Source organism: Chaetodon trifascialis, chromosome 14 (genome assembly GCF_039877785.1).
Source record: "Chaetodon trifascialis isolate fChaTrf1 chromosome 14, fChaTrf1.hap1, whole genome shotgun sequence".
NCBI lineage: Eukaryota > Metazoa > Chordata > Actinopteri > Chaetodontiformes > Chaetodontidae > Chaetodon > Chaetodon trifascialis.
The window spans coordinates 2423359-2448534 of NC_092069.1; the positions used below are offsets into that span (position 1 = coordinate 2423359).

Sequence of the window (25176 nt, forward strand, 5' to 3'; positions counted from 1 at the left end):
AACCAGTAATATGTGCTGAAGTTAACATTCAAGTCCACTGTTCTACAGATTTGAATATTAGACAGAATCCACCTCACCTTTCTACCAGCAGGTGTCAGCATTGACCACATCTCTCAGTGTACCAGCACTGACTTTCTCCCAGAGGAAAAAGGGAGGGTACTCTTCTTAGATAAGTCCCCACCATCAGTCCTCAAGCTCTGGCTCTTCTGAGGGACACACTGTGTAAATACTGAGGTTGGGCTAGATAACTGCTGACCTTGGCGAGCTCATGGCAGCAGCTTTTCAGCCGAACAACTCTGAGGTGGGAAAATACTTGAGGAATATGGAGAGGAGGGAATATTTATGAGAAGAGGGTTGCGCTCAGCAATGCATTGTTTAATTACTTAAGCAAGTCATCTGCCTGGCAAGACACAAACATTTTTGGCCATCCAGCCTTCACTGGTGTGTACAAATGCAGGGATACATTCTCTGCTTCTGGCTGCCAGCTACTTAAACAGGTGTCAACATGGTCAAGTTTACCTGTCAAGTCTATGTGGTTCCATTCTAGGGAAATAACAGTGACTGGGGTTTCCATTCACGTTTCCTTACCTGGCACCTTTAAGTAGAGCTTGTATCACTGCCTTTGTATACACTGATGAACACAGGGTTGGACAAAGATACTTGGGATAATGCACCAGCTGGACAGAGCGCAGTGGCAACCTTGTAAGTAAGAGGGGGCACGTTTTACATTGGCTTCCCAGCTTCCTGCTGTAGTTAGATCATTGCTGACAAGCTGAACAAAGGTAGCAGCACAAATCCTCCATCACTGCTGCTGTGCCACCCAATGTGCAGGAGTCAAACAGCAGCTGGCACAGCGCCTTAAAGCGTTAGACTTGAACATTACATACTTTTCATGGAGTGGCCACTCAGATATGATGTGTCATACATAAAAAAAACATACAGCAGCTTTTATTTTTCACTAAAAAACATTGAGCAGCTTTTATTTTTCACTATACATAATGTTACAACATTAACATTTTATGCTGTTCAGTTGTTCCTAAGACTGTGGTTGGATGAGGCATACTGACTGAAATGAAATTGGAGTCTAAATATCCAGCATGGTGTGGCTGGAAACAGACTTAAAATGTTCAATGTCCTAAAGAAATCCTTTCTGTAGTTTTTTTTTTTTTTCTCCTCTCCCCAAACACAAAGTCTGGCCCGAAACTCAACAGCCAGCATCTGAAAAAGGTGAAAGTAAAGTGTTGCTGAAGGGGAAACCAGGGGGACCAGATAGTGGTTAATGGGAGGAATATTTGAAATGGGCAGCTCTGAGAGTTCCTGCATGCACTGTGGTTCAGATACCACCAAAACTTTTAATACATCAATAACGGTGCTTTCTGAGTGATGATATGAACTATCTCTTGTGTGTGTTATATGAGCCCTGTGAGTTACATTACTGTGTTGTGCAATTTCTCCAAAACCACTTGTAGGCACCTCAATTCTATATTTGGGTGCAACCCCAGTCTCTCTCCATGCAGTGAGCCTCTGTAGTAGTGGCAGGCCTCTAGTGTGGTTTTAAACTGACAGTAGCGCCAATTTGAGGTGGTGTGTTTTCTCCCGTGCTGACACACCGTGCTGGATTGGGTGTGTGGATCCTGGTGTGGATGTTTTATGAATATTGTGGCTACTGTGTTCTATTGCTGCAAATCTCTTTCCTTTTGCAGAAGAGCCTCACATAAGACACAAAGTGTGACAGTCACAACCATATCCTACTGATATGAGAAAATTAACAAAGTCACAAGTATCTAGAGTAGAATTTATGTTATTACAAATATCAATTAAAGCAATTAAAAAAGAATTAAAAAGACAAAGACAAGAAATTCACAATGTATAAAGGCAATATTGATAACAGACATATAAGTCATTGCGTACTTTTGCAATATTGTAGAAGAAGCTGGAAATTCTAAATAAGAGTATAAAGCACATTAGGTTTACTGTATTCTGAAGCTACCAGATGGTTGCAATTCTCCAAAGGAATATTATTAAAATTAAAATCTTACACAGGGATTGAAATAGTTTTGACATTTCCCCACTCAGTACAGTTTTAATGCACAGTTTTTCTAACCCTACAGTATGATACACTGTAACTATTGCCCTGTGTATCATTTTGTCATCAGTTCTGACAATCACTTGAAGTGCTTTTGAAAAATGTGAAACGTATTGAGCTGCAGTTACTGATGCAGAAGAATAACATTTTGAAACCATGCCTTGCTTTATCTGCACCACCCAGCTCCCAGTGGAATAACTATGCTGTCATATTTCTCATACGTTTTCATGAATGCATAAGACAAAAATGGATAGTTGAAGTGAAGTAGTACTCTGACCATAGTACATTTTCCACAAGTACAGTGAAACAGATACTTCGGGAAAAATAATTGACATGAAATTAAATAAACACTTCAGCCTATTAATCTATTTAGCTGTGTCAGCAACAAGCCAACACTGTGCCCCTCCACAACATATATGTTAACTGCTGAACCAGGCAATCACTGTACTGCAGCACAAAATCTTTAACATGCTTCCATAAGCTCTGGCATCAGTCTGCAGTCTCTACCTTTCTCAGGAATTCCAGAACAATTGCACCAGGCATGGAATATTTTTCCACTCTATTAGTTTTGCAGACTATATTTAGATGGCCAAAACAACACACAGAAGACTGATGTCCAGAAAAGGAATTAGGCTTAATGACTGAATACATTTTCCACTCTCGATCATCTTTGACTTTTATTTTAATCAAGGATTCATCTGATTTTCTGTGTGGGGAAACTGGCCCCATAAATGTCTACAGAGCCAAACTGTGTTTAAAAAGCACACAGCATACAGCAGCCAGTGTAACTTCCCACATTATAAAGTGAACATACTGTAGGCGTGGAGTTAGCCTGGCGTTTGGGTAGATAATTAAAATGTTTGCAGATAATTATTCCAAGTGTGTGACAAACAGACCCCTGGGTGTGTTTTTCAATTTCAGAGGTTAGTGAAATCACCAGATTTACATTTGTTGAGGCTCTTCATAAGAAAAAGTAAGCCAACCTAACTACTGTAGGAGAACAAAATAAAAAGCAGGAAAAATCCTGACTGTTTGGATTCATGACGTAAAACATGACAGCTTCAGCAGTTTCAAAGACAATGGGTATGTCTTACTTGAACAAACCAAATCATTAAAACAATAAGTACGTTCTGGAGTAAAGCTGTGTATGAGGGTTCGTCTGTGAAGTGTCCAGTGTGATGTATTATAAGCTCCAGCAGGTATCAAGTCTCTGTGATTAGATTCAGTGTCTGTCTGAAAGGAAGGAAACACACAGGGCTCTATTTTTCTGAAACAGGGTGCGAACACAGGTGCAAGATCTCCAGGCATGAACACAGATGGATGAGGACATATTAGTAGGAGGGACACAGATAGATAGATAGATAGATAGATAGATAGATAGATAGATAGATAGATAGATAGATAGATAGATAGATAGATAGATAGATAGAGAGAGAGAGAGAGAGTTAGGCCCAAAAATATTTGGACAGTGACACAAGTTTTGTTATTTTAGCTGTTTACGAAAACATATTCAAGATACAATTATATAATCAATATGGGCTTAAAGTGCAGACTCTCAGCTGTAATTTGAGAGTATTCACATCCAAATTGGAGCAAGGGTTTAGGAATTACAGCTCTGTAATATGTAGCCGCCTCTTTTTCAAGAGACCAAAAGTAATTGGACAATTGACTCAGAGGGCTGCAAAAAAAATTAACAAGGCTGCATGGGCTCTTCCCTCATTAACCTGTCATCAATTAAGCAGTTAAAAGGTCTGGAGTTGATTCCAGGTGTGGCGTTTGCATTTGGAAGCTGTTGCTCTGAACACACAACATGCGGTCAAAGGAGCTCTCAATGGAGGTGAAACAGACCATCCTGAGGCTGAAAAACAAGAAGAAATCCATCCGGATAGCAGAAATGTTAGGATTGGCCAAATCAACAGTTTGGTACATTCTGAGAAAAAAAGAGTGCACTGGTGAGCTTGGGAACTCAAAAAGGCCTGGACGTCCACGGAAGACAACAGTGGTGGATGATCACAGAATCCCTTCACAACATCCACTCAAGTGAAGAACACTCTCCAGGAAGTAGGTGTATAAGTATCTAAGTCTACCATAAAGAGAAGACTTCATGAGAGTAAATACAAAGGATTCACCACAAGGAGCAAACCATTAATCAGCCTCAAAAATAAAAAGGCCAGAATTGACTTTGCCAAAAAACACCTGAAGAAGCCAGCCCAGTTCTGGAACAGCATTCTTTGGACAGATGAGACTAAGATCAAGCTGTACCAGAATAATGGGAAGAAGAAAGTTTGGAGAAGAATTGGAACAGCTCATGAGCCAAAGCACACCACATCTTCTGTAAAACATGGTGGAGGCAGTGTGATGGCATGAGTATGCATTGCTTCCAATGGCACTGGGTCACTTGTGTTTATTGATGATGTGACAAAAGACAGAAGCAATCGGATGAATTCTGAAGTGTATAGGGATATACTTTCTGCTCAGATTCAGCCAAATGCAGCAAAGTTGATTGGATGGCGCTTCACAGTACAGATGGACAATGATCCAAAACATATTTCAAAAGCAACCCAGGAGTTTTTTAAAGTAAAGTGGAATATTCTGCAATGGCCGAGTCAATCACCAGATCTCAACCCAATCGAGCATGCATTTCACTTGCTCAAGAAACTTAAAACTTAAGGCAGAAAGACCCACAAGCAAGCAACAACTGAATACAGCTGCAGTAAAGGCCTGGCAAAGCATCACAAAGAAAGAAACCCAGCGTTTGGTGATGTCCATGGGTTCCAGACTTCAGGCAGTCATTGCCTGCAAAGGATTCTCAACAAAATATTGAAAAGTAACATTTTACTTAGGGTTATGTTTATTTGTCTAATTACTTTTGAGCCCCTGAAATGAGGAGTGTTTGTATAAAAATAGCTACAATTTCTAAATGTTTAATCATATATTTTTGTTCAACCCCTTGAATTAAATCGTAAAGTCTGCACTTCAATTCCGTTGGATGGATGGATGGATGGATGGATGGATGGATGGATGGATGGATGGATGGATGGATGGATAGATAGATAGATAGATAGATAGATAGATAGATAGATAGATAGATAGATAGATAGATAGATAGATACTTTACTCATCCCAAAGTGAAACAGGGAGAGTAGCTGAGGTCTTCAAGAGACAAAAAACTCTGGGATGCCCCTGAAATGCCACGATACAAATACACAACACAAATATGAATATACATCACACAAATATGTAGTTAATGGTAGACTGAACAGACAGCTGATTTATATTGGTGATGCAGCTGCTGACATACCTGACTGCGAGTTATAGTTGTGCAATCAGTTAATACGTGAAAACTAAACATTTCTGCTCCTGCTCTGCAGACCTGAAAAAAAAAAGAAAACGTACATGTTTAAAGTACAATATGCAAAAATAAGTCCATTTACAAAACACAATAATTCCAAAATCCCCCATTCATTGTGGCAAAAGCACTCTTGCTTAGTTATGCCAGCAGCTGTCATCTGTTGGTTCCAGAGGCTGGTGATCTGGTTCATCCAATGATGTAGCGACTGTGTCCCCTCTTCTAGTTTATTCCTTGCCTCACTCAGCTTTCCTCAGCACCATTTCCTCCTCATCATAGTGTGGCTCAATCTTATCCGCTACAACAGTTGCTCTTCCTCATAATATTTGTGTTATATTGTGAAAGCATGACTATTTTTGCACAGTACCTCCTTTGCTAACTACTTTTGGTTTGCTAACAAGTGGGCAAGTATTCCTTTAAATTTTAGTCAACCTGAAATTAATAGCTTGCATGCGTTTATATTGTAGCATCCCAAACCTCCCAGCATTCGCTGAATATAAATCTCTTGAGTTATTATTGTACTGGTGTTTGAGAACTTGTTCTACAGTGATTCCACTGTTACCACATTGCTGTCATTGTTGTTCAGATAGTTATTTAGAGAACTGACACATACTGTCATCACTGTGGTCAATCAACAAAAATGTAAACATCAAATTAGATGTTCCAAAGCTTACACAAAGCATTCATGAAAGACACTGTTTAAAGTCCCCCTTTTTTCAAAAATGTATTTGTTTTCTAGTTCTTACATGTTGTTCAATGTTTGAACTTCACTGTGCAGAGTGACGTATGTCCAGAGGTTGACACTAGAAGACTGTTCTTACATTTATCTGCTGAAATTTGACTGTCCATTCCATATACATTACCGCTTAAAAGTTTGGGATCACTTGGAAATTTTCTTGTTTTCCATGGAAACATACATGAGATTAGTCTGAATAGGAAATATAACAAATGAACAGGACATGATGACATTGTCAGAGTTAGAAATAATGATTTTAATGTAAATGATGAATGTGTACTTCAGACTTTGCTTTCATCAAAAAAAAAAAAAACACCTTTTGCAGCAATTACAGCCTGGCAGACCTTAGGCATTCTAGCTGTCATTTTTTCAAGGTAATCTGTTGAGATTTCACCCCATGCTTCTTGGAACATCTCCCACAAGATGGATTGGCTTGATGGGGTCTTCATCCGTACCTTACGGTCAAGCTGCTCCCACAACAGCTCAATAGGGTTCAGATCTGGAGACTGTGCTGGCCACTCCATTACAGTCAGAATTCTGGCTGACTGCTTATTCTTTAAATATTGCTGACACATTTTGGAGGTGTGTTTTGGGTCATTATCCTGTTGTAGGATGAAATTGGCCCCAATCAAGTGCTGTCCACAGGATATGGCATGGCTTTGCAGAATCTTGTGATAGCTTTCCTTCCTCAAGGTCCCTTCCACCCTGTACAAATCTCCTATTTTACCACCTCCAAAGCACCCCCAGACCATCACACTGCCTCCACCATGCTTGACCGATGGTATTAAGCACTGTTCTTGCATCTTTTCACTTGTTCTGCGTCTCACAAATGTTCTTCTGTTTGATCCAAAGACCACAAACTTGGACTCATCTGTCCACAACACCTTCTTCCACTCTTCCAGTGTCCAATGCCTGTGCTCTTTTGCCCATCTCAGTCTTTTCTTTTTATTGGCCAGTCTGAGATATGGCTTTTTCTTGGCAATCCTGCCATGAAGTCCAGCATCCTGAAGTCGCCGCTTCACTGTTGATACTGACACTGGTGTTTGACGGGTACTATTTAGTGCTGCTGCCAGTTGACGACCTGTGAGGCGTCTTTGTCTTAAACTACACACTCTCAGATATTTGTCTTCTTGCACAGTTGTGCATCGGGGCCTCCCACTCCTTTTTCTGTCCTTGTTAGACCCAGTTTGTGCTGCTCTCTGAAGGGAGTAGTTAACAGCATGGTAAGAGATTTTAAGTTTTTTTGCAGTTTCTCGCATTGAATAGCCTTCCTTTCTAAACACAACAATAGACTGACGGGTCTCTAAAGGAAGTTCTTTCTTCCTGGCCATTTCGAGCCTGTAAACAAACAAACAACTGCTGATGCTTCAGACAATAAACTAACCTAAAGAATGCCATGCTCCCTTTTGTGCTCCCTTATTAGTTCAACGGTTTTCAGCTGTGCAACACAATTGCAAAAGGGTTTTCTAATAATCAATTAGCCTTATAAAATGATTAACTTGGATTAGCAGCCATACCAGGAGATTGATGCAGAGGACTGACAGTTGTTGATAGTAGGCCTCTATGCAAAAATGTAGATCATTCTTTGAAAATCATCTGATTAATTTTAATTGTTTGTGAAATGGAAAAAATTGTTTGTGAAATGCATGAAAATGTGTTTTTCTTTGGAAAACAAAGAGATTTGCAAGTGATCCCAAACTTTTGAGCAGCAGTGTACATCTTAAAGCATGTCTGGAGGGGATCTTCAACCACTTATTGCTAACAGAAACATAAAACCACTACTAATTAAAGCTGCAGTGTGTAACTTGTACAAAAAAACTGTCCCTATGCTCAGACAGCAGTACATGAAACATGCAATATGTGGGAAAAAAACGGCTCCATTGGTCCCACCTACTGCTCCTACAGCGATTTGCAAGAATCCACCATGCCCGACACAAAACAACCAATCAGAGCCAGAGGAGCATCTGAGGGAGTGTCTGACATCTGTCAATCATTACTCACACACGCTGCGAACTGCCCCCTCCCTCTGCTCATGCTGCCAGCTGCCGCTCAGTCAAGCAGCTCTGTGATCGGTGTCAGGAGGCTAGTGAAAGCTATGGCGGAGCAACAGCCACCGCAAAGCAGAAACTGCCCATACCGCCGCTGCCAACAACAGCATATACGGCTAAGACAACAAATAACCATAAAGCTAATATAGTGATTGTTACAGTAACACTCAGCAGTGCGTACGTTACTGGTTGTCACGGCAGCCGCGCAGATGCTGCAGGGAGGAGGGGCATGGAGGCAGGGCATGAGTGCAGTGGAGAGGGAGGTGGAGTGTCGTGGAACTTGTGTTGGTTCAAATTTTCAGGCTAAGTCTGCTCTCTTCTCGATCTTACCTACTGCAGCTTTAAGGAAAGGGATAACAGGTTAAACACATTCAGGCTGATTATCCAATATTCTGACTAAATGTATTAAAGTAATGATAACAGGGATTGTATTCAAAATTGAAAAAAAAAAAAAAAAAAAAAGATTACATAGCACGGACATCAATGTTATATTAATCATAAAGATAAATGTGTTGAATCATGTTAACTGGTTTGCCGACTGATTAAGCAACTCATTTATATTGATTCAGGCCTTTCCTTTCTTATCTGTTCTCATCAGTGAGAGGAAGAGGCAAAGGAGTGGTTGTCTGTAGGTTACAGATAGAGAAGAGGAAAGAGAGTGAGAGAGATTTTGTATTTTATTCTTTGTTTATTTAGTCTTTAAGGTAAGACACCAGTTTTTGTTCCAGGTGAATAAATAATCCTTTGATTATTGGTCTCTTGCCTGTGGTTTTGTGTCCAGATGAATAAAAGAAAGTGTTAATGACTCCTAATCCACATTTAATCTTGTTACAGGACAATGACACATAGCTTTCCAAATGGGCTGAAGCTTCAACATAGGGCTTTTGGGTTTGTCATAGTGACACTTCTACTGCTTCTACTCAGGAGCTGACAGCCTGGGGTAAGCAGGAAAGTTTGTTTCAGATCCCATTGGAATTTTGCAAGGCCATGCCAGTTTTCTCCCTTTGACTTTTAACTAGAATACTAGTCTGTCATGCCAAAATCTGTCCACTCTGATTGTCACATGATGTTGGGATATGTAGAGATAAGGACATCCTGTCCCTCTGATTAGCTTGTGACCAATTTGTGGCCTCCACATATTTACCATGAACAATGAAATTGCAATTCGGCGTGGAAGATAACACTACTGTTCTGCCAACAGTTTGTGTACACATCTAAATTCACTCCTTTAAACACAACGTGCTTTGAAAACAAAGGGCAGGAATGTTAGCTGTAAACTATTTGTAATTCAGACATATTAAAATAATTCCTTTGATATTAATACACACAGTATTATCTTGATGCAACTGTAACACAGTGTTATTTATTCATGAAAGTCAACATGTTTGTTCAGTAGGGTTGTCCCAATCCGATCACGTGATCGGAAATCGGGGCCGATCGCGTGACTGCAGACTCGATCGGATTGGACGTTCTGTCCCAATCAGGTATGGGATAAATAATATATATACATATGTATATTTATTGTTATTTTTAATCACATTTACAATATATGGGATAGTGATTAAAAATAAATGAGAATAAAATAGTATGTATTACTATCAATGTTTACAGGCCGATCTGTGTCTGTGACAGATGCCACTGAACAGCGCATGCGCGGAACACGACAGCACGCAGCAGTTTGTTTTGAAGCTCAGGATCTTGAGAGGTGGGAAGGACAAAGCTGCTTTTAACACCACAAACTTGATACGACACCTCAATCCACTGCACTGCAGTTTACAATACACTGCACTGAGAATACGAGTTAGGAGTGCAGTTCCAAAAAGCACAATACTGGCCTTAGGCTACTTGATAACAGTCACTTTTATTTGCTCATTTGTTTGCATTTGATATTTTGATGCCTATTTTAAGTTAAGCAGCTATTTGTTTTAATACTAGACTATTGAGTCTTTATACCATGGTCTGGGTGAATGCTCGATTCTGATTGGCTGCAGGGTGTCCGTTAAAAAGTGTTGTGGACACCTATAAAAATGGCAACAGAAACTAACTACGTTAACATATGTTGTTTCACCGTTTATTTTTCCCAACGGCAACACAGTAGAGGACACAAACAAGCGGTAAGAGGTGCACTTGCCCTCTGAAATGATACTTTGTATCACGTAACAAAACGTTAAGCAATCATCTCACATCTTCCCTCCACTGATTAGGCCTAATGTAACAGCTGCGGCCGACCGAGCTACAGGTTCTGTGGCCAGAGCCAGTTACCTTGGCAACGTGTCACAACGAGAGATATTAAATAGTCCACTCAGCCGCTTCTTGTGAAAAACTTATGATTTTAACGGTAAAAACAACATTAACATATTAATAATTGATTTAATATTTATTTATTTCGTAAGTGACCATGGTATAAGCAGGATAATGCCCCTTGAGGTGTCCATTATCAGAAATGAAAGCGAAGTCCATTCATTCGCGTCGGAGTATCGGATCGGGACTCGGTATCGGCAGATACTCAAAATCAAATGATTCGGACTCGGGGGCAAAAAAACATGATTGGGACATCCCTACTGTTAAGTTGTGGGTCACTGTTTTAAATGGGGATGGGGATACATAAATTGGACACAATGCTAACCTTATTAAATTTTTATTTTTTTTTTCCTTGTCTGCTCCAATCATTTGTTACACTGAGCTCACGTTGCTGCATAATACCACTGCTGATCACTTCTTCCATGTCCTAGGATGGCTGTATAGGCCTTAACTGTAAAACCGGAAGTGGTGACACTGTCATACTCAGTTTACTAAGATTACTAGTTTGTGATTACTAGTCTGTTTCACATGTTAAATAAATTTAAGTGATGTTTGGTTTGCTCTCAGGTCAGGATATGGTAAAAGTATCACTTCACTGTTGATGCATTATAACAACACAATGTCGTGAACTGTCAACAAAATGATTATATGATGCAGAAAAAGTTGAATGTAAATACTTGTAGTAAAGAAGTTCATTGTTGCAGTTAACACCTCATAACTTACATCAGAATCACCACAGTGAGTTTCATACAATGAGGTAACATTATGTGGATTTGTGACAATGACAACAGTGGTATCGGATTGGTACTGAGGATGAGATATCTACATTTTATGGTGAGAGAAAGTTGGATCTATGCATCTAAATAGATAAAGAAAACAGAATGTGATTATTTGCTGCTCCTTTTTGACATATACTCATTTGAAATCAGAACAAAGACAATATATTTGATGTTTTACCTCATCGACTTCAATGATATTTCTAAATACATGCTTATTCTGAATTTGATGCAACACTTTTCAAACAAGTTGGGACAGGAGCAACAAAAGACTGGGGAAGTCTATTGATCACATTAAGGAAATCACCTTTTCTGCCTTTGGAACATTCTACAGATAAACAGGTTCATGGGTTACAGGTGATAGAATCATGATTGGGTATGAAAGTCAGAAGGATGGAGTGAGGTTCACAACTTTGTGAAACGTGATTGTATAAAGGATATTCATAAAACTGCATTCTATATGTTCGTAAACTCTGTAAGTTCAAATCATTTCCAAATGAGTGTCCCAACTTTTTGGAATCGGGGTTCTACATGATTTTGTCCGAATATCAAGAAGTAGGTTTTGAGTTTTGAAAAATATAAAGATTTTGTGTTGAACCTGTCTAATGATTCAGTGTCATTTGCTTTACTTTTGCAAGCGTGCACATGTGGCATATTGTGTACTTAAGTGCACAGTAGCTCTGCTGATCCTTATTGATACTGAGTATCCACAGGCTTGCGGCAGAGTGTTTCTGCTATTCATGTGGCACTGAGGCATAATTACTGAAGCACAACAATAAAATGTGTATGAAATTAACTTTGGCCTTCAGTGAAAAATCATCACCACCTCTCTTTCTCTCTCTCTCTCTCTCTCTCTTTCTTTTTTTTTTTTTTTTTCCTCATTTGACATTGAGTCCCATATTTTTGCTATTCCTCTCATATCACAGTGTGAGAAAACAGCACCATCATAGAGGCACAGGCAAGGCTTACATATACACTTGGCTGTAAGAGATAACAAATAGCTTGTATTTTTCCTACCTTGTTGTGTTGCTGTTGGGCTCTGTTCAAATAAATGACATTTTTAATACATGGACCAGGAGAAATACTATACATTCTGTATCACTGTATTAAATGCTGAAGGATTTCTTGTCTTTGCTAACTCCCCAGGCTTTGCTGCTATTATACGTGGAGGCGAGGCCTATTTACTACATGGACTTAAATCTGCACACAAACACACACATCCTCACACAGTTCCTCCTGTGACAGGCTGCAGGATGAGCCTCAGTGAGCTGAGTAACGAGCTAATCATGAGCATCCCAATAAAAAATAGGCCTTGTTCATAGTCCACTAATCCCAGTCATTTAGCCCTGGTGTGGCAGCAGAAATCAATTACTGCAGCTGGGTTCCCAGTTCCCACTCTGCCGTCCAGCTGCACACAACACACTCACCCCTATGAGTCCTGCTACACAATAAGACAATTAATCATCTGTTTTTGTATATTTGAAATATCAATTAACTTAAGAAATGATAGAATCAAAAACACACTGCACATTAGCTCAAAATCTTCTTTTTTTGTTTGAAGTGATGCTTGATATATATATTTTTAAGGATAAAATTGAATGCCATTATGAACAGACGGAATGAATATTACCAGAGAAACCTGCTTTGCTTTTGTAATTTTAATTTTACTGTTGTGTCCGGGCCAAAGAAAAAACAATAAAAATGGATTATATTTGTATATCACTTGTCATGATACCAGTGCTTCAATAATTGAGGAAGCTCACCTTAACCACCACCAATGTGTAGCACCCACCTGGGTGATTCATGCCAGCCATTTTGTGCCAGAATGCTCACCACACATAAACCTGGGGGACGGAGGGGGTCGACATAGGCAAAATCATACTTGTACAGAAAAAGGGTCTTTCAATTACATATGTAATGTAATACATATTACAGGCACATACTGTATGTGTAGTACATTTTTTTCCAGTCTTTTGAAATTGATTATGTCATGGTCTTAAGGTGGAGGTCGGTTTCTTCATTCAATTTAGAATGTGATGTGATGACTTTCTTCCGAGCAGAGTATTTTAAGCAGATATTCATCCTGAAATATTATCCTGGAATTTTTGCCCAGGTATGATGCGACAAAAGAGCAGTCAATTTCTTTTGTAAATAATTTCATTATTTGTTTGAGTAACCTCTTGCCAATTGGAAAAAAAAAAAAAAAATAAATAAATTAGTGCTGTCAAAAATATCGCGTTATTAAGGCATTAATGCAAATCGATTCGTGCGATTAACGTTCTTTGTGACCTAGTGAACTTGTAGTTTTTTATAAGCTGTGGCCAATGTGAATGACTGCTCAAAGTGAGAATGTTAGTGTGAAATAAAACACTACACATTGTTTTCAATAAAAAACATTTGCACAAAGCAAGCCTATCCACTTTTCCATGTTGATAACATTATTAAAATGATAAATGGGACATTTAGAATAGATAAAAATGTGTGATTAATTTGCGATTAATCAGAGTTAACTATGACATTTATGCGATTAATCGCGATTAAATATTTTAATCGATTGACAGCATTAAAATAAATAAATAAAGAGCAAGCTCAAAATGTATTGGAGTGGTCGGCCTTTTTTTTTTTTTTTTTGTACCACATCACCTCCAGCATTCATCCTGTTCTCTTAACCTCTTTGAATAAATTTCAGTTTTGCAGAATATTGCATTATGCTTCCAGCAGACCTCTCTCCAGGAACTTGAGTTGGTAGTCTTAGCCTGGCTTTAACATGTATCATTCCAATCATCTTCAGATATCTACAGGCCTGGTTCCTTCTCCCATGTCTGTTTGATATAGACAGTGGTGTTTATGAAGTTTTGTATTCTATTGAATATTTGTGATATTTAATGTTTGTCATGTGTAATCTTATATGCATCAATGAATATATTGACCAAATTAAGTTCACTGTCCTCCATTTCTTTACAAATGCAATCTGAGACTTGGCGTCACCTGAGGACTCAGAGGGCTTCAGTTCTTCATCACAAACCAACCATTGGAGTATTCTTACATGCATTTCAAGGTGCAATCTTGTGAAATCAATCTAAGAGCATACCCTCAGAGCTCCCTTGGTCAAGTGATTTGGTTTATTTAGATAATAATCCTGGTGTTTGTAATTAGAAAATATAAAGGAGATGGCACAGGTAAATACATTTTTTTTATTAATTTTAAACCTTTCCACTTAGTTGAATGATCTGGATTGCACTGACATACCAGAGGTCTTAGCCGGGTGGCAGTGTAATGGTCCTCAGTGTATGGCAGTGAAAGCCCACCCATATCTTTAGGTAGTTGTAGGGTCTCAAATTTTATCTGGTACCTCTTAGTATTCCACACAAATCTGGAGATCACCATTCACTGAATTCTTTAGAAGGAATTGCAACAATGGAACAACAATGCAACAATGGCAGTACATTCATTTTTATTGTTTCAGTTCAGTTTGACATGCCTATTGGTAACAGGTACCACCTGTCAAAGGCAAGTGTTTTTGTTACTTTGGGGGCAACTAGGGTCTTTTGCAGATTGTCTGCAGCTTCTCTTCCATTTCTTAATGTAGATCTTAGGACAGCTATCCAGATACATCCCAGAGTGGCCACAGGCCCAGAGATCTGTGACAATTTCATATTTTCATCAGTGTTGTTCAGTGTAGCTCTGATTTTAGAAGTTTGCCCACAAATTCCAATGTATTGTCAGTTACTTTGTTGAGATCATGATTCCAGGTCTATTGTTATTACTTGCATATTTTCCTGTGCCTGTTTAGTTTGTCTGAGTCCCTCTTTAAGTTAAAGGTTGCATTCCTCTTTGGCAACACGGTGCTCCACTTCCACACTACTCTGCAGTCAAGTCATCTCTGATATTGTCCATGGCCTGGTTAATCTCGTCTCAAAATTCAATCAAGTCCTTCTCTTAGTGTATGGAAAAGGGGTCAGCTCAATCAACCTCAGAATAAACCATGTGATGACATGGCTGGCATGTATACTATCCAGCAAGCTAACTTTGGTTAGTATGGTTAGTCCATAAGACCTAGGCAGTTTAGCAACCTTATTACACCCCATGGCACATTTCTTAATGTTTTTCTGACCTTATGATCACTTTACCTTAAGCATTTCTGATTTTATCAGCTTCCATATTGTTGACAGCAATCCTACCAAGTTAAAGCAATTGAATGTGGGAAAAAACTGAATGAGGGGAAGAGTTCATTCTTTACAGTGTGCCACGTGAACGTCCAGGCATAACCTGCGAGTGGCAAAGCATGAGAGTGGTATCCATCTGATAATCTAACTGGTATTTCTAGGGCCCAAAATTTAGCAAAATTTTGACTTATTTGTTTAATAATATGAATGGACATGTTGTGTCTTCATTCACGTAATTTCTGTCACTCACAAGTCATAAAATGAGCATCTTTCCCATTTCTGTCATTCGTCCCTCATGACGTGAATGTGGCATATAATTAATAATGCTACTCAGTTGCATTATGGAAATTGTCAAATCCATTGTTTTAATAACTTAACGCACACAGAGACAAAACATTGGAATATCTTTCCCTCTACTGTACATATTTTGACCATCTTTTTTAGAGTCTGTCACTTGTGAGTCCCCTAATCTAATGGAAATGAGATGCTAAATCACTACTGTATGCCTTCTAAATTGTATTAAATGAATGACCTTTATCTCAATTTCTGTTTCTCCTTTATTGTCTTCATTGTGTCTTTTATAAAACTGTTCCAGATTTATAACAAGCTTTTTATCTTCCATCACAATTCTAAGTTTATAAATAAAGGTGTAACAACAACAGCAAATATGCTTTTACACTCATTTGAGTCACAGTTGGCCTTAGTTTTCTTACATATAATGAGTTATTGAGAATTGGATATTTTCAAGTAATTGTTGGCCACCCCTGTGGTACTGTGCAGATGATGTAGATTAATTTCAGGTGTGTTGTAGAATTGATGAATAATATTGAAAAAAAAAAAAAAAGTCTTGCACACATTAGAGAGCACAAAGGGAGTGTATGAGTGATTCCTAGAAAGATTAGATTCGTTATGTGTGCTTAATGGCGTCAGAAGGCGATCCACAGATTTGCACTACAGAGAACTGGCCACATGGCCAACACTTAAATTCGTACATAAAGAGAGACAGTTCCGAAGAAACAAAAAGAACAAGAAGCCAAGCACTATTTGAAAGAGTCCTTAGCAGAACATTAGCACTTTTCCAAAACTGAATGAACTGATGATTATGTGAAAGATAAATAAGCAGCATTGTTATGTTACCAAATACATCACTCAGGTGTTTGGTGCATGTAGGCTGTTGTTTTTGATTGCAAGGTATGTGGCTTAATGAGTCAGCTTGCAAGTTTTAGACTGAAGCTCCTGCTACTACTGAAGCTACTGCTGCTTGAAATAAACTTGCAATTTACCTGAAGCATCAGCATTTCCCATTCAGTTTGCACTGCTACAGTTTCACCTCACCAACTCTCTGAATATATATCCGATACTTGCAACACTGACCAGCCAACAGACACATGCACACAGACATTTTCTGTGTTGCGTGCATACCAGGACTACACAGACACAGCAAGTCCTGACTGTTCTGTGTCGGTGTAGTCCTGGTATGCACGCAACACGGAAAATGGAACTGCTGCATTAAAAAAGAGAAAAGAGCCTCTTTATTTTGTCAATGAAAACAAAGAGAGATTTTAGTAAGGTATTTTTTGAGACTACAATTTAGTCGTTTTTTTTGTCAAAAATATTGCAAGCCTATATCACCACAGTTAGTGTTTAATGACATTGGTGCCATCTTCTCTTCATCTCATCTCGGTTGGGGAAAAAGGTTGTTAATTATCACTACGGGAATTTCAAAAACCAATTTTGAAATTGTTTTGCCTAATGCAGATAAGGAGAAATTTCACTGATGTTCTTCTTTCTAATCTCAAACCTGCATACAGTATAAATTTCAAAATAATGACACATCAGACACTACAGGATGTGATTAAGATTATTGTGCCAGAGGGAGCAGAGTACCGGCTCATGTGATCTCATAGGGAACCAGATGTTAACAAATGAAGACTGACGTGGTACAACAACTTGCTCTAGTAATGCTTTGCATCAAGGGCAGACTGTTTACATTTGGTTTGCAGCACCAACCAACCATGGTCCCAGACCAGATTTCTCCTTCGATGGTTGGGAGGCATGAATTTGCCCATTTGCCTTTCCTGTACTTCAGCCAGTGAAGTACACTGTCATTTCATCATTCTCACAGAGACTGTTATTTGCAAATGATTGCAGTTCATGTCTCTTTTTTACTTATTCAGGCAGACATTCAGTGATCTTCATGAAGTTGGGGTCACTGACAGTTTTGTTTCATTGTGGAGCTCAGAAAATCAAGACTGGTCATGCTGCTTTACACTGTGAAGGATTCTTGGAGGAGTTTGTTCAGTTAACTTTCTGGTAAACAGCAATTTGCAAATATTTAATATTCATGTCTAAATACTGATCAAAATCATTTCTGATCACCAGGTAAAAGTCTTTTTTCAAAGACCTGCACGCTACAGTGTGGATGTTTACAGACATTGAATCACTACTGAAACTCAAATAGCCTTTTTTGGCATTTTGCCCAGCATTCTTTCTCTGTTTCGTTTTGTCTTGATGATGATGATTTGTTATTGTATGGATGCACTCAGAGACAGACTTTTTTTTAATTTTCCCTCCATCTTTAATTACAGTACACCCATTAGTCTTCAGCCAATGGTTGCCCTCAAAAGCTGCTTTTCCCCAATTCAAGAATTCATCTTGAGAGCCTGAAAATAGTGCCCCTTTTCTTGTCATTTAATTACAGATATATTTTGAATCAGTAATTGACTAAAATTGAATCAAATTGTGCCACCATTGATTGATTAAGTCTGCTGTTGCCTGTTTATATTTATGTGTTTTTCTTATATTGTTCTTCACGCAATTCCACAATTCTTCAATCTGAACTGATAACTGCTATTCTAGCATGAAAGTTAAAGAAACTGCTGCTGATGAAAAGTTGATCCTGTTAAAATACCTCAGTAAAAGCATTTTAAAGTTCCTTTATTTCCTCACACACACGCACACGCACACACACACACACACACACACACACACACACACACACACACACACACACACACACACACACACACACACGCACACATGCAGACACACAGACACACACACATGACCCTCCAGCCTTTTATTTACTGTCCTTGCCAACTGTGTGAAGAGGATGAGTGTAGAGATACCCAAAGGCATTCTGCACTGAGCTCCTGTGTCTCTGTGTTTTCCCACAAATTAACCCATGTGTCTAATTCGCTAACGGTCCATTTGATTGGATGGTGGATGTGTGGAGATGGTGGGCGGAGGCCAGCACAAGCCTATCCCTGAGCAGCGTAACAGACTGTCAGTGAGTAGCATTGCCATGGTGATGTCATCCTTTAGCTGTGAGCCCACCTCCACTGGACAAAGCAAACTGATTACTGAGAGAGAGGAGTGATGATGAATCTGATGATTAGGCTCGGAGCCGTGGGCAAACTAATGCCAGATTTTGATTCTGATCTGCCCTCCAAATCAGCTTCCAAACGCATTCTGACAGAAATAGCTTAAACATGACTTCAGGTGATCTGGCTGTTTGAAGGCGGTGGAAATGTGAAACATTAAGCGCACAGTAATATTGATAAAATATGTTATTTTGAAAACCTGTACATGACAAACCAGTACTCAAGCATGCCTTTCATGTGCATGACAGTGGAGTAAAAAAGTCTTAAGAGCCTCAAGATGTCTCTGCACTTCTAAACAAACATGCAGCATCAAAATTTCAAACTGAAGGATCTGAAGGTCAAACTGAAGGCCTGTGTTTTGTTTTTGTGCATCTGCAGAGAGAGAGAGAGAGAGAGAGAGAGAGAGAGAGAGAGAGAGAGAGAGAGAGAGAGTGTGTAATTTGGATGGAATTTTGGTCTCATTGTCTCATTGTCATTAATTCTATTAAGTATTATAGTGACCTCATTGTCACTAAGTCAATATGGCAAATGTACAAGAAATCATGTAAAAAAAAACAACACTTGATGGCCAGAGCAATAAACTATGTTCTGCTGTTGTACACTACTTAAAGAAGACAATAAAAACAACTAACTGATTTTGTTGGTTTGAATTACACTTTGATTTGAACTATTTGCACAACAAGCCAGTGTTTAACAGCAAAATGATATAACACTGACCACCAATGAGATATCAAGCTTTAATTTAAGCATATTTTCAAATGAAAGGTCTGTATGAAAAATCTTTTTATATAGCCTTTTTAGACAGTTTTTGTCCAATTTCATTTTTTCATTTCATTTCATTTCATTTCTTTCTTTCTTTCTTTCTTTCTTTCTTTCTTTCTTTCTTTCTTTCTTTCTTTTCATTTTTTTTCTAGAAATACATGAATAGGGGAATACACAGGGAAAACACAATTTTGGATAATATGACCATCAGTGCTAAATGAAATGTTTTTGTCAGGTCTTAATCTTATTAAGAATTTACAAAAATATTTCATCTCTGTTGTCAAATAATGGATTTTATTCAGTCAGATAGAAAGTCAGTCAAAAGGAATGAACAGTCTGTATTATTATTATTTTATTATTTGTTAAAGTCCTGAGACATTTTCCTTTAGTTTATAAAGTTTATACATTCATACCATTGTGAGATTTATTTTGAAATTAGAATTTAATCACAGCTATTCATCTCAAAGAAGTAATTTTCCCAACATGGCCCTAATGAAAAAAAAAATATATATATATTAATCCTTCAAATATTAGGATTAACAAGTTTAAAATAGATACATTTGTTTTGCTTGAGGAGACATATATACATTTAATTTTATATTGAAATTATAGACTAAATCCAACAATCCAGTTTGTTTAGAAAACTTTGTGATTTTTTTTTTGTGATAAACCACATCAATAATACTACCTATTGTGTGTTAAAGCTTTTACCTTTACTGTTCCATGCAGTCAGACATGTGTAGGTGGTTCTGATGGTGTAGTGATGTTTTTTTATATGAAAAGATATCATTGTGCAATTTCAGCAGAAAGGCTCATCTGGTAATCTCTGTTGACTTGTTTCTGTCATTGCTTTGTCATAATTGCCCAGATGACACTCATGTCAAATGGTCCTGTGGGATTATGACTCTGTGTGTGTGTGTGTGTGTGTGTGTGTGTGTGTGTGTGTGTGTGTGTGCGTGCGTGTGCATGCATGCGTGCGTGTGTGTGTGCGCACATATTTATGTGCCCGTGCACCCTCGTGTGTGTCTGTGTGTGCTGGTCTGTATTCATGGTGTGTGTAGTGGGGATTACAGAGGTTAAGGAGAGCTAATTTCACGGCTTTTTATTTGCACTGGTCTCAGGAGAGGAGCTCTCTATAAGCATTATCACTTCCAGCTGGTTCAAAAGGAACAGACGGGATGGGACCACCACACACACACACACACACACACACACACACACACACACACACACACACACACACACACACACACACACACAGACACACACCCCAGACCACATTCAGGGCCCTTATTTAAAATAGTCACTCACTTGATTATGAACCTCTGTTCTGATTACTTATTTTCATTTAGTTTAGTTTTCATACATATTATATTGTTTGTATTACTTTCGTTGTTAAAATCAATGAGGTCACAATTGTTTTGTTTTTTGCTATTGACCACTGTTTTAGTCTGTGACCTGGTAACATGACAATTAGTCCTCGGTTAGTACTGGAATAGTTGAGCTATTAAAGATAAAAGTGCTTACTGATCTGCCACCCTAAAAAATGAATGATGTGGTCAGTTTAGGCACATAAAATAAATGTGTTAATGTCTGGAGAAGATCGCCACCATGTAAGAATAGGAGGAAAAATGTTTTCATCTGAGAGAAACCAGTGATATGTGGTTGTTGAATAGATATAACCTGAAGTCAAAGTTACTGTCATCCAAAGATGATGAACCCTTGTAGACACACTGCTTGACTCCATGGTTCAATCTGAACGTGAACATTGCACATCAGATATCTCTACATTTTCTCAGTGCACTCAGAAAATAAACTGTTTTGATTGTAATGACACACACAGCTTTTCCATGCAGTTCTTGAGACTTTGTATCCTGTTTCTGACTGTTTCTTTGTTTTTTTTCTCTGTTCCATCACCAGGTGCATCTGCGGTCGGCAGAGCGTCTTCGTGATCTGTGTTGTGCCAACCGGGGTACTTTCATTAAGGTTGGTCAGCACCTCGGAGCTCTGGACTATCTGCTCCCTGAGGAGTACACATCCACACTGAAGGTGCTCCACAGCCGGGCTCCTCAGAGCAGCATGGAGGAGATTCGGCAAGTCATCAGAGAGGACCTTGGAAAGGAGGTAAGTCAGAATGGACAGGATCTCTGACATAATGTTAATGGATTACATTTTGTTATTCAGGTGACCACAAAATAAGTAAATAAATAAAAACAATAAGATAAAATATTAACATGGATTCATGAATGATGTTTGGCTTAATTTACAAGAAAAGAAGATCTGTCAACGTGAATTTTCACTAAATATTCTTTCCACTACCAGTCAAATGCTGCACGCAGAACAGTGTACCACCACTCCAGAGTCTGTTAAATCTTCATGAAGGTCTTTTGCAGTTAAACAGTGGTTTGATTAGCCTTTCTAGCAATCCTATGAGCAGTTCTCTTTCGCTTTGCTATGTCTTATAGCCTTCTCCTGCTTTGTGGACATCAAATATTTTAATTTCCAGAGTGCTTGGCAGCAGCTCAGAGGAACGCATACCGTTGATTGTTGGGACAAGGTTTGAAGAATCACAGTATTTAGGAACCTTTGAAATTTGAAGAGACCTTGGTAAAAGTTATGAGAACTTAAATCTCTGGGGTGCCCAAACTTTTGCATAGTGCTCCTTTCCTTTCTTTCCTGTAAAATTTGCTTAATCTTGCTAAAAATTTTGAAGAGGATGCTTTTCCATACCACTGTAGCTAAGACAAAACATATGCTGTAACATCACATTAATTTGTAATTCTTAATTTTTTGTATTTATTCAATCAATCTATTGATGTTGTAGGAGAATTAGGTCATTAAACCTTTGGGTTTAATATTTGCACTCGTTAATGTAAAAGGGGCACCAACCTTCATCAGATCAGAAGGATTTTATTTATTTTTTTCTTTTATGCTGATGTAATAACAATTAATGAATTAATGTTAGATCAGTCTCATCATCTGAAGCATAAGCTCTTGATACGGTGATTGTCTATTTCCAGCTCAAAAGGACACTGTCTGACAAGGACTTAGGTAAATGAAAAGTATTATTTATTTGACACAATAATGAGAATGGATATGAATAATATGACAAATTATATAGATTATGTGATGTAACACAAACAACTGGATGAAGAAGCTATAGCAAAATAATAAGAGGAATGAGTTTGTGAGAAGTAGTTTTGAGGAAAAATGAGGACGCAAATGTAGTGTTGGTTTCTTGAAACGAGTCTAATGAAAATTGAGATTGTTATAGCCTACCACACCAACTCTTGATTCAAAGCAGCATGGAAAATGCCTACATCTGTGCCAGCAGCGCTCCGATGGCTGCCTGTCTCGATCTGCCACGAAGGGAGGGGGGCCCCAGACTGTCAGCTCCAATCTGCGCTGTGGTCCAACGCGTGGAACCAATCTGACCGCGGTGGAGAGCCAGTGTTGGATGGATGAAGAAAAGAAGAGTTCGGCTTTAACGTAGAAAAAGTTATGCTGTTTAACATGGCGAGTAAAAGTAGACAAAAGATTAAAATAACATGGCAATATGTGGGCAAAAGACAATGACGAGCAAAAATTGAAGTTGCAAAAACTAATGAAAAACTAAAATGCTGAAGAAATGGCCTGAGTAAAAAACAAGAGTGTGTCTAGAGCAAAGAAGAAGTAACAAAGAAGTCAAACAAAGAAGTAGTCGAAGAAGAAGTTTAAGTGAAGAAGTGACAAAGAAGTGAGCGCTTGCCGCACGCTGCGGGGTGTATACGTGCCGGTGCTCTGGGGCATGTCTGTGACGAACAGACCTTTGCGAACTTGGAATGATTTACAGGGGAGCGCTGTGATTTTATCCTATAGAGAGAAAACATGAACTAATGATTCCGTGTGATGGACTCATCTGCTTCTCACTATGGTCAATCACTTAGTCTAAATGTTCAATTTTCAATCACATTTCGACATTACTCACAACAGGTATGTTGACACTGATATATATACATCAGACACATTTTGTTGATTAATGACAACATTCTTCAGGAATACTAACGTATATGATAACTAATAGTATAACTAACTAATAGAACAAAGAAACAAGGACAGGCAGATTATATTTGCCAAATTAAGCACTAATAATTATAATTGTCTCATGTCAAGTATCTGAAACCTAACCGCTTCTAGTCTCTAGATGACAATATGGTTCCATGATAAAAACCCGGACCAAAATGATTACGAGAGTTAAGATTATACAGTCATGGAAAAAATTATTAGACCACCCTTGTTTTCTTCAATTTCTTGTTCATTTTAATGCCTGGTACAACTAAAGGTACATTTGTTTGGACAAATATAATGATAACAGCAAAAATAGCTCATATGAGTTTAATTTAAGAGCTGATATCTAGCCATTTCCCACGTTTTTTTTGATAATAACCAAAATCACTTATTTTCTTACATCAATAGCTATGGCATTGTACTGCCAGAAACAGTGCTTTTAGGCATTCCATGTTTTCTTTTCTGTGTGTTAGTCACATGATACACACAGGAGTTAGTGGCATTGTCTTGTTGGAAAGTCCAGTCATTCGAGGCAGGAAAGAGTTTATCAGCTGATGGAAGAAGACTGTTTTCAAGAGTAGCCCTGTACATGACCTGGTTCATTTGCCCTTCACACAATTGCATTTGCCCTGTTCCACCCATACCGAAACAACCCCAGATCATCACCGATCCACCCCCATGTTTTACTGCAGGGGAAAGACAGTCTGGTTTATAGGCTTCTCCAGGCTTCCTCCTAACCAGTAAGTTGGCTGGAGTGGGCATCAACTCAAAATTGGATTGATCACTGAAGTGAACCTTAGCCCAATCATCAACAGTCCAATCTTTGTGATCCCTAGCAAAGAGTAACCGGGTATTCCTCTGCCTTTCGTTGATGAAGGGCTTCTTCTGTGCCCTGTGTGACTTCAGACCAGCTAAGAAGTCGGTTTTGAACTGTCCTTGCTGAACAAGTCACATTTCTGAACAGTGCCCACTCATTTTTAAGGTCCCTGGAGGTCTGACGATGATTCCTGACACAGAAACGGATGAGTGCACGGTCCTCTCGTGGGGTAGAAAGACGTTTCCTGCCTCGACCAGCTAGCAATTTGGTAGTACCATGTTCGGCTTGCTTTTTCTTGGTGTAATGAACGGCTGGAGATCATCTTTTTGGCTACCTGTCTCTCACTCATGCCAATTTCCAGTAGTGCCAAGATGGCTGTCTTTGTGGCTTCACATAATTCTTTTGTTTTAGGCATTATGTGAGAGCTGACAACTTCTGAGTTGTGCTACGGCTTGAATGTAAGCAGGTAAAACATCTAGGCCTTTGCATACAGTGCTGCTTATGACCTGAAATGGCCTCTTATATACCTTGGGAATACAATTAAGCTTAAGCATGTCAAATAGGACATAAAGTGTTATGGAATCAGCTGCATTTTTTGTTGTGTTCATTGTATTCTTCAGGTAATATAACTTTAGTGGTATCAGACATTAAAATGAACAAGAAATTGAAGAAAACAAGAGTGGTCTAATAATTTTTTTCATGACT

The 25176-nt window shown here is 38.6% G+C and overlaps 1 protein-coding gene across 1 annotated transcript in view; it reads left to right on the plus strand.

The window, feature by feature from the left end:
* Positions 1-25176, plus strand: part of adck1 (aarF domain containing kinase 1) — a 137591-nt gene that overhangs the window by 35123 nt on the left and 77292 nt on the right. Inside the window, exon 4 of the mRNA XM_070978870.1 lies at positions 21528-21731. Within this exon, the coding sequence (XP_070834971.1) occupies positions 21528-21731 (204 nt within the window). The remainder of the gene's footprint in view (positions 1-21527; positions 21732-25176) is intronic.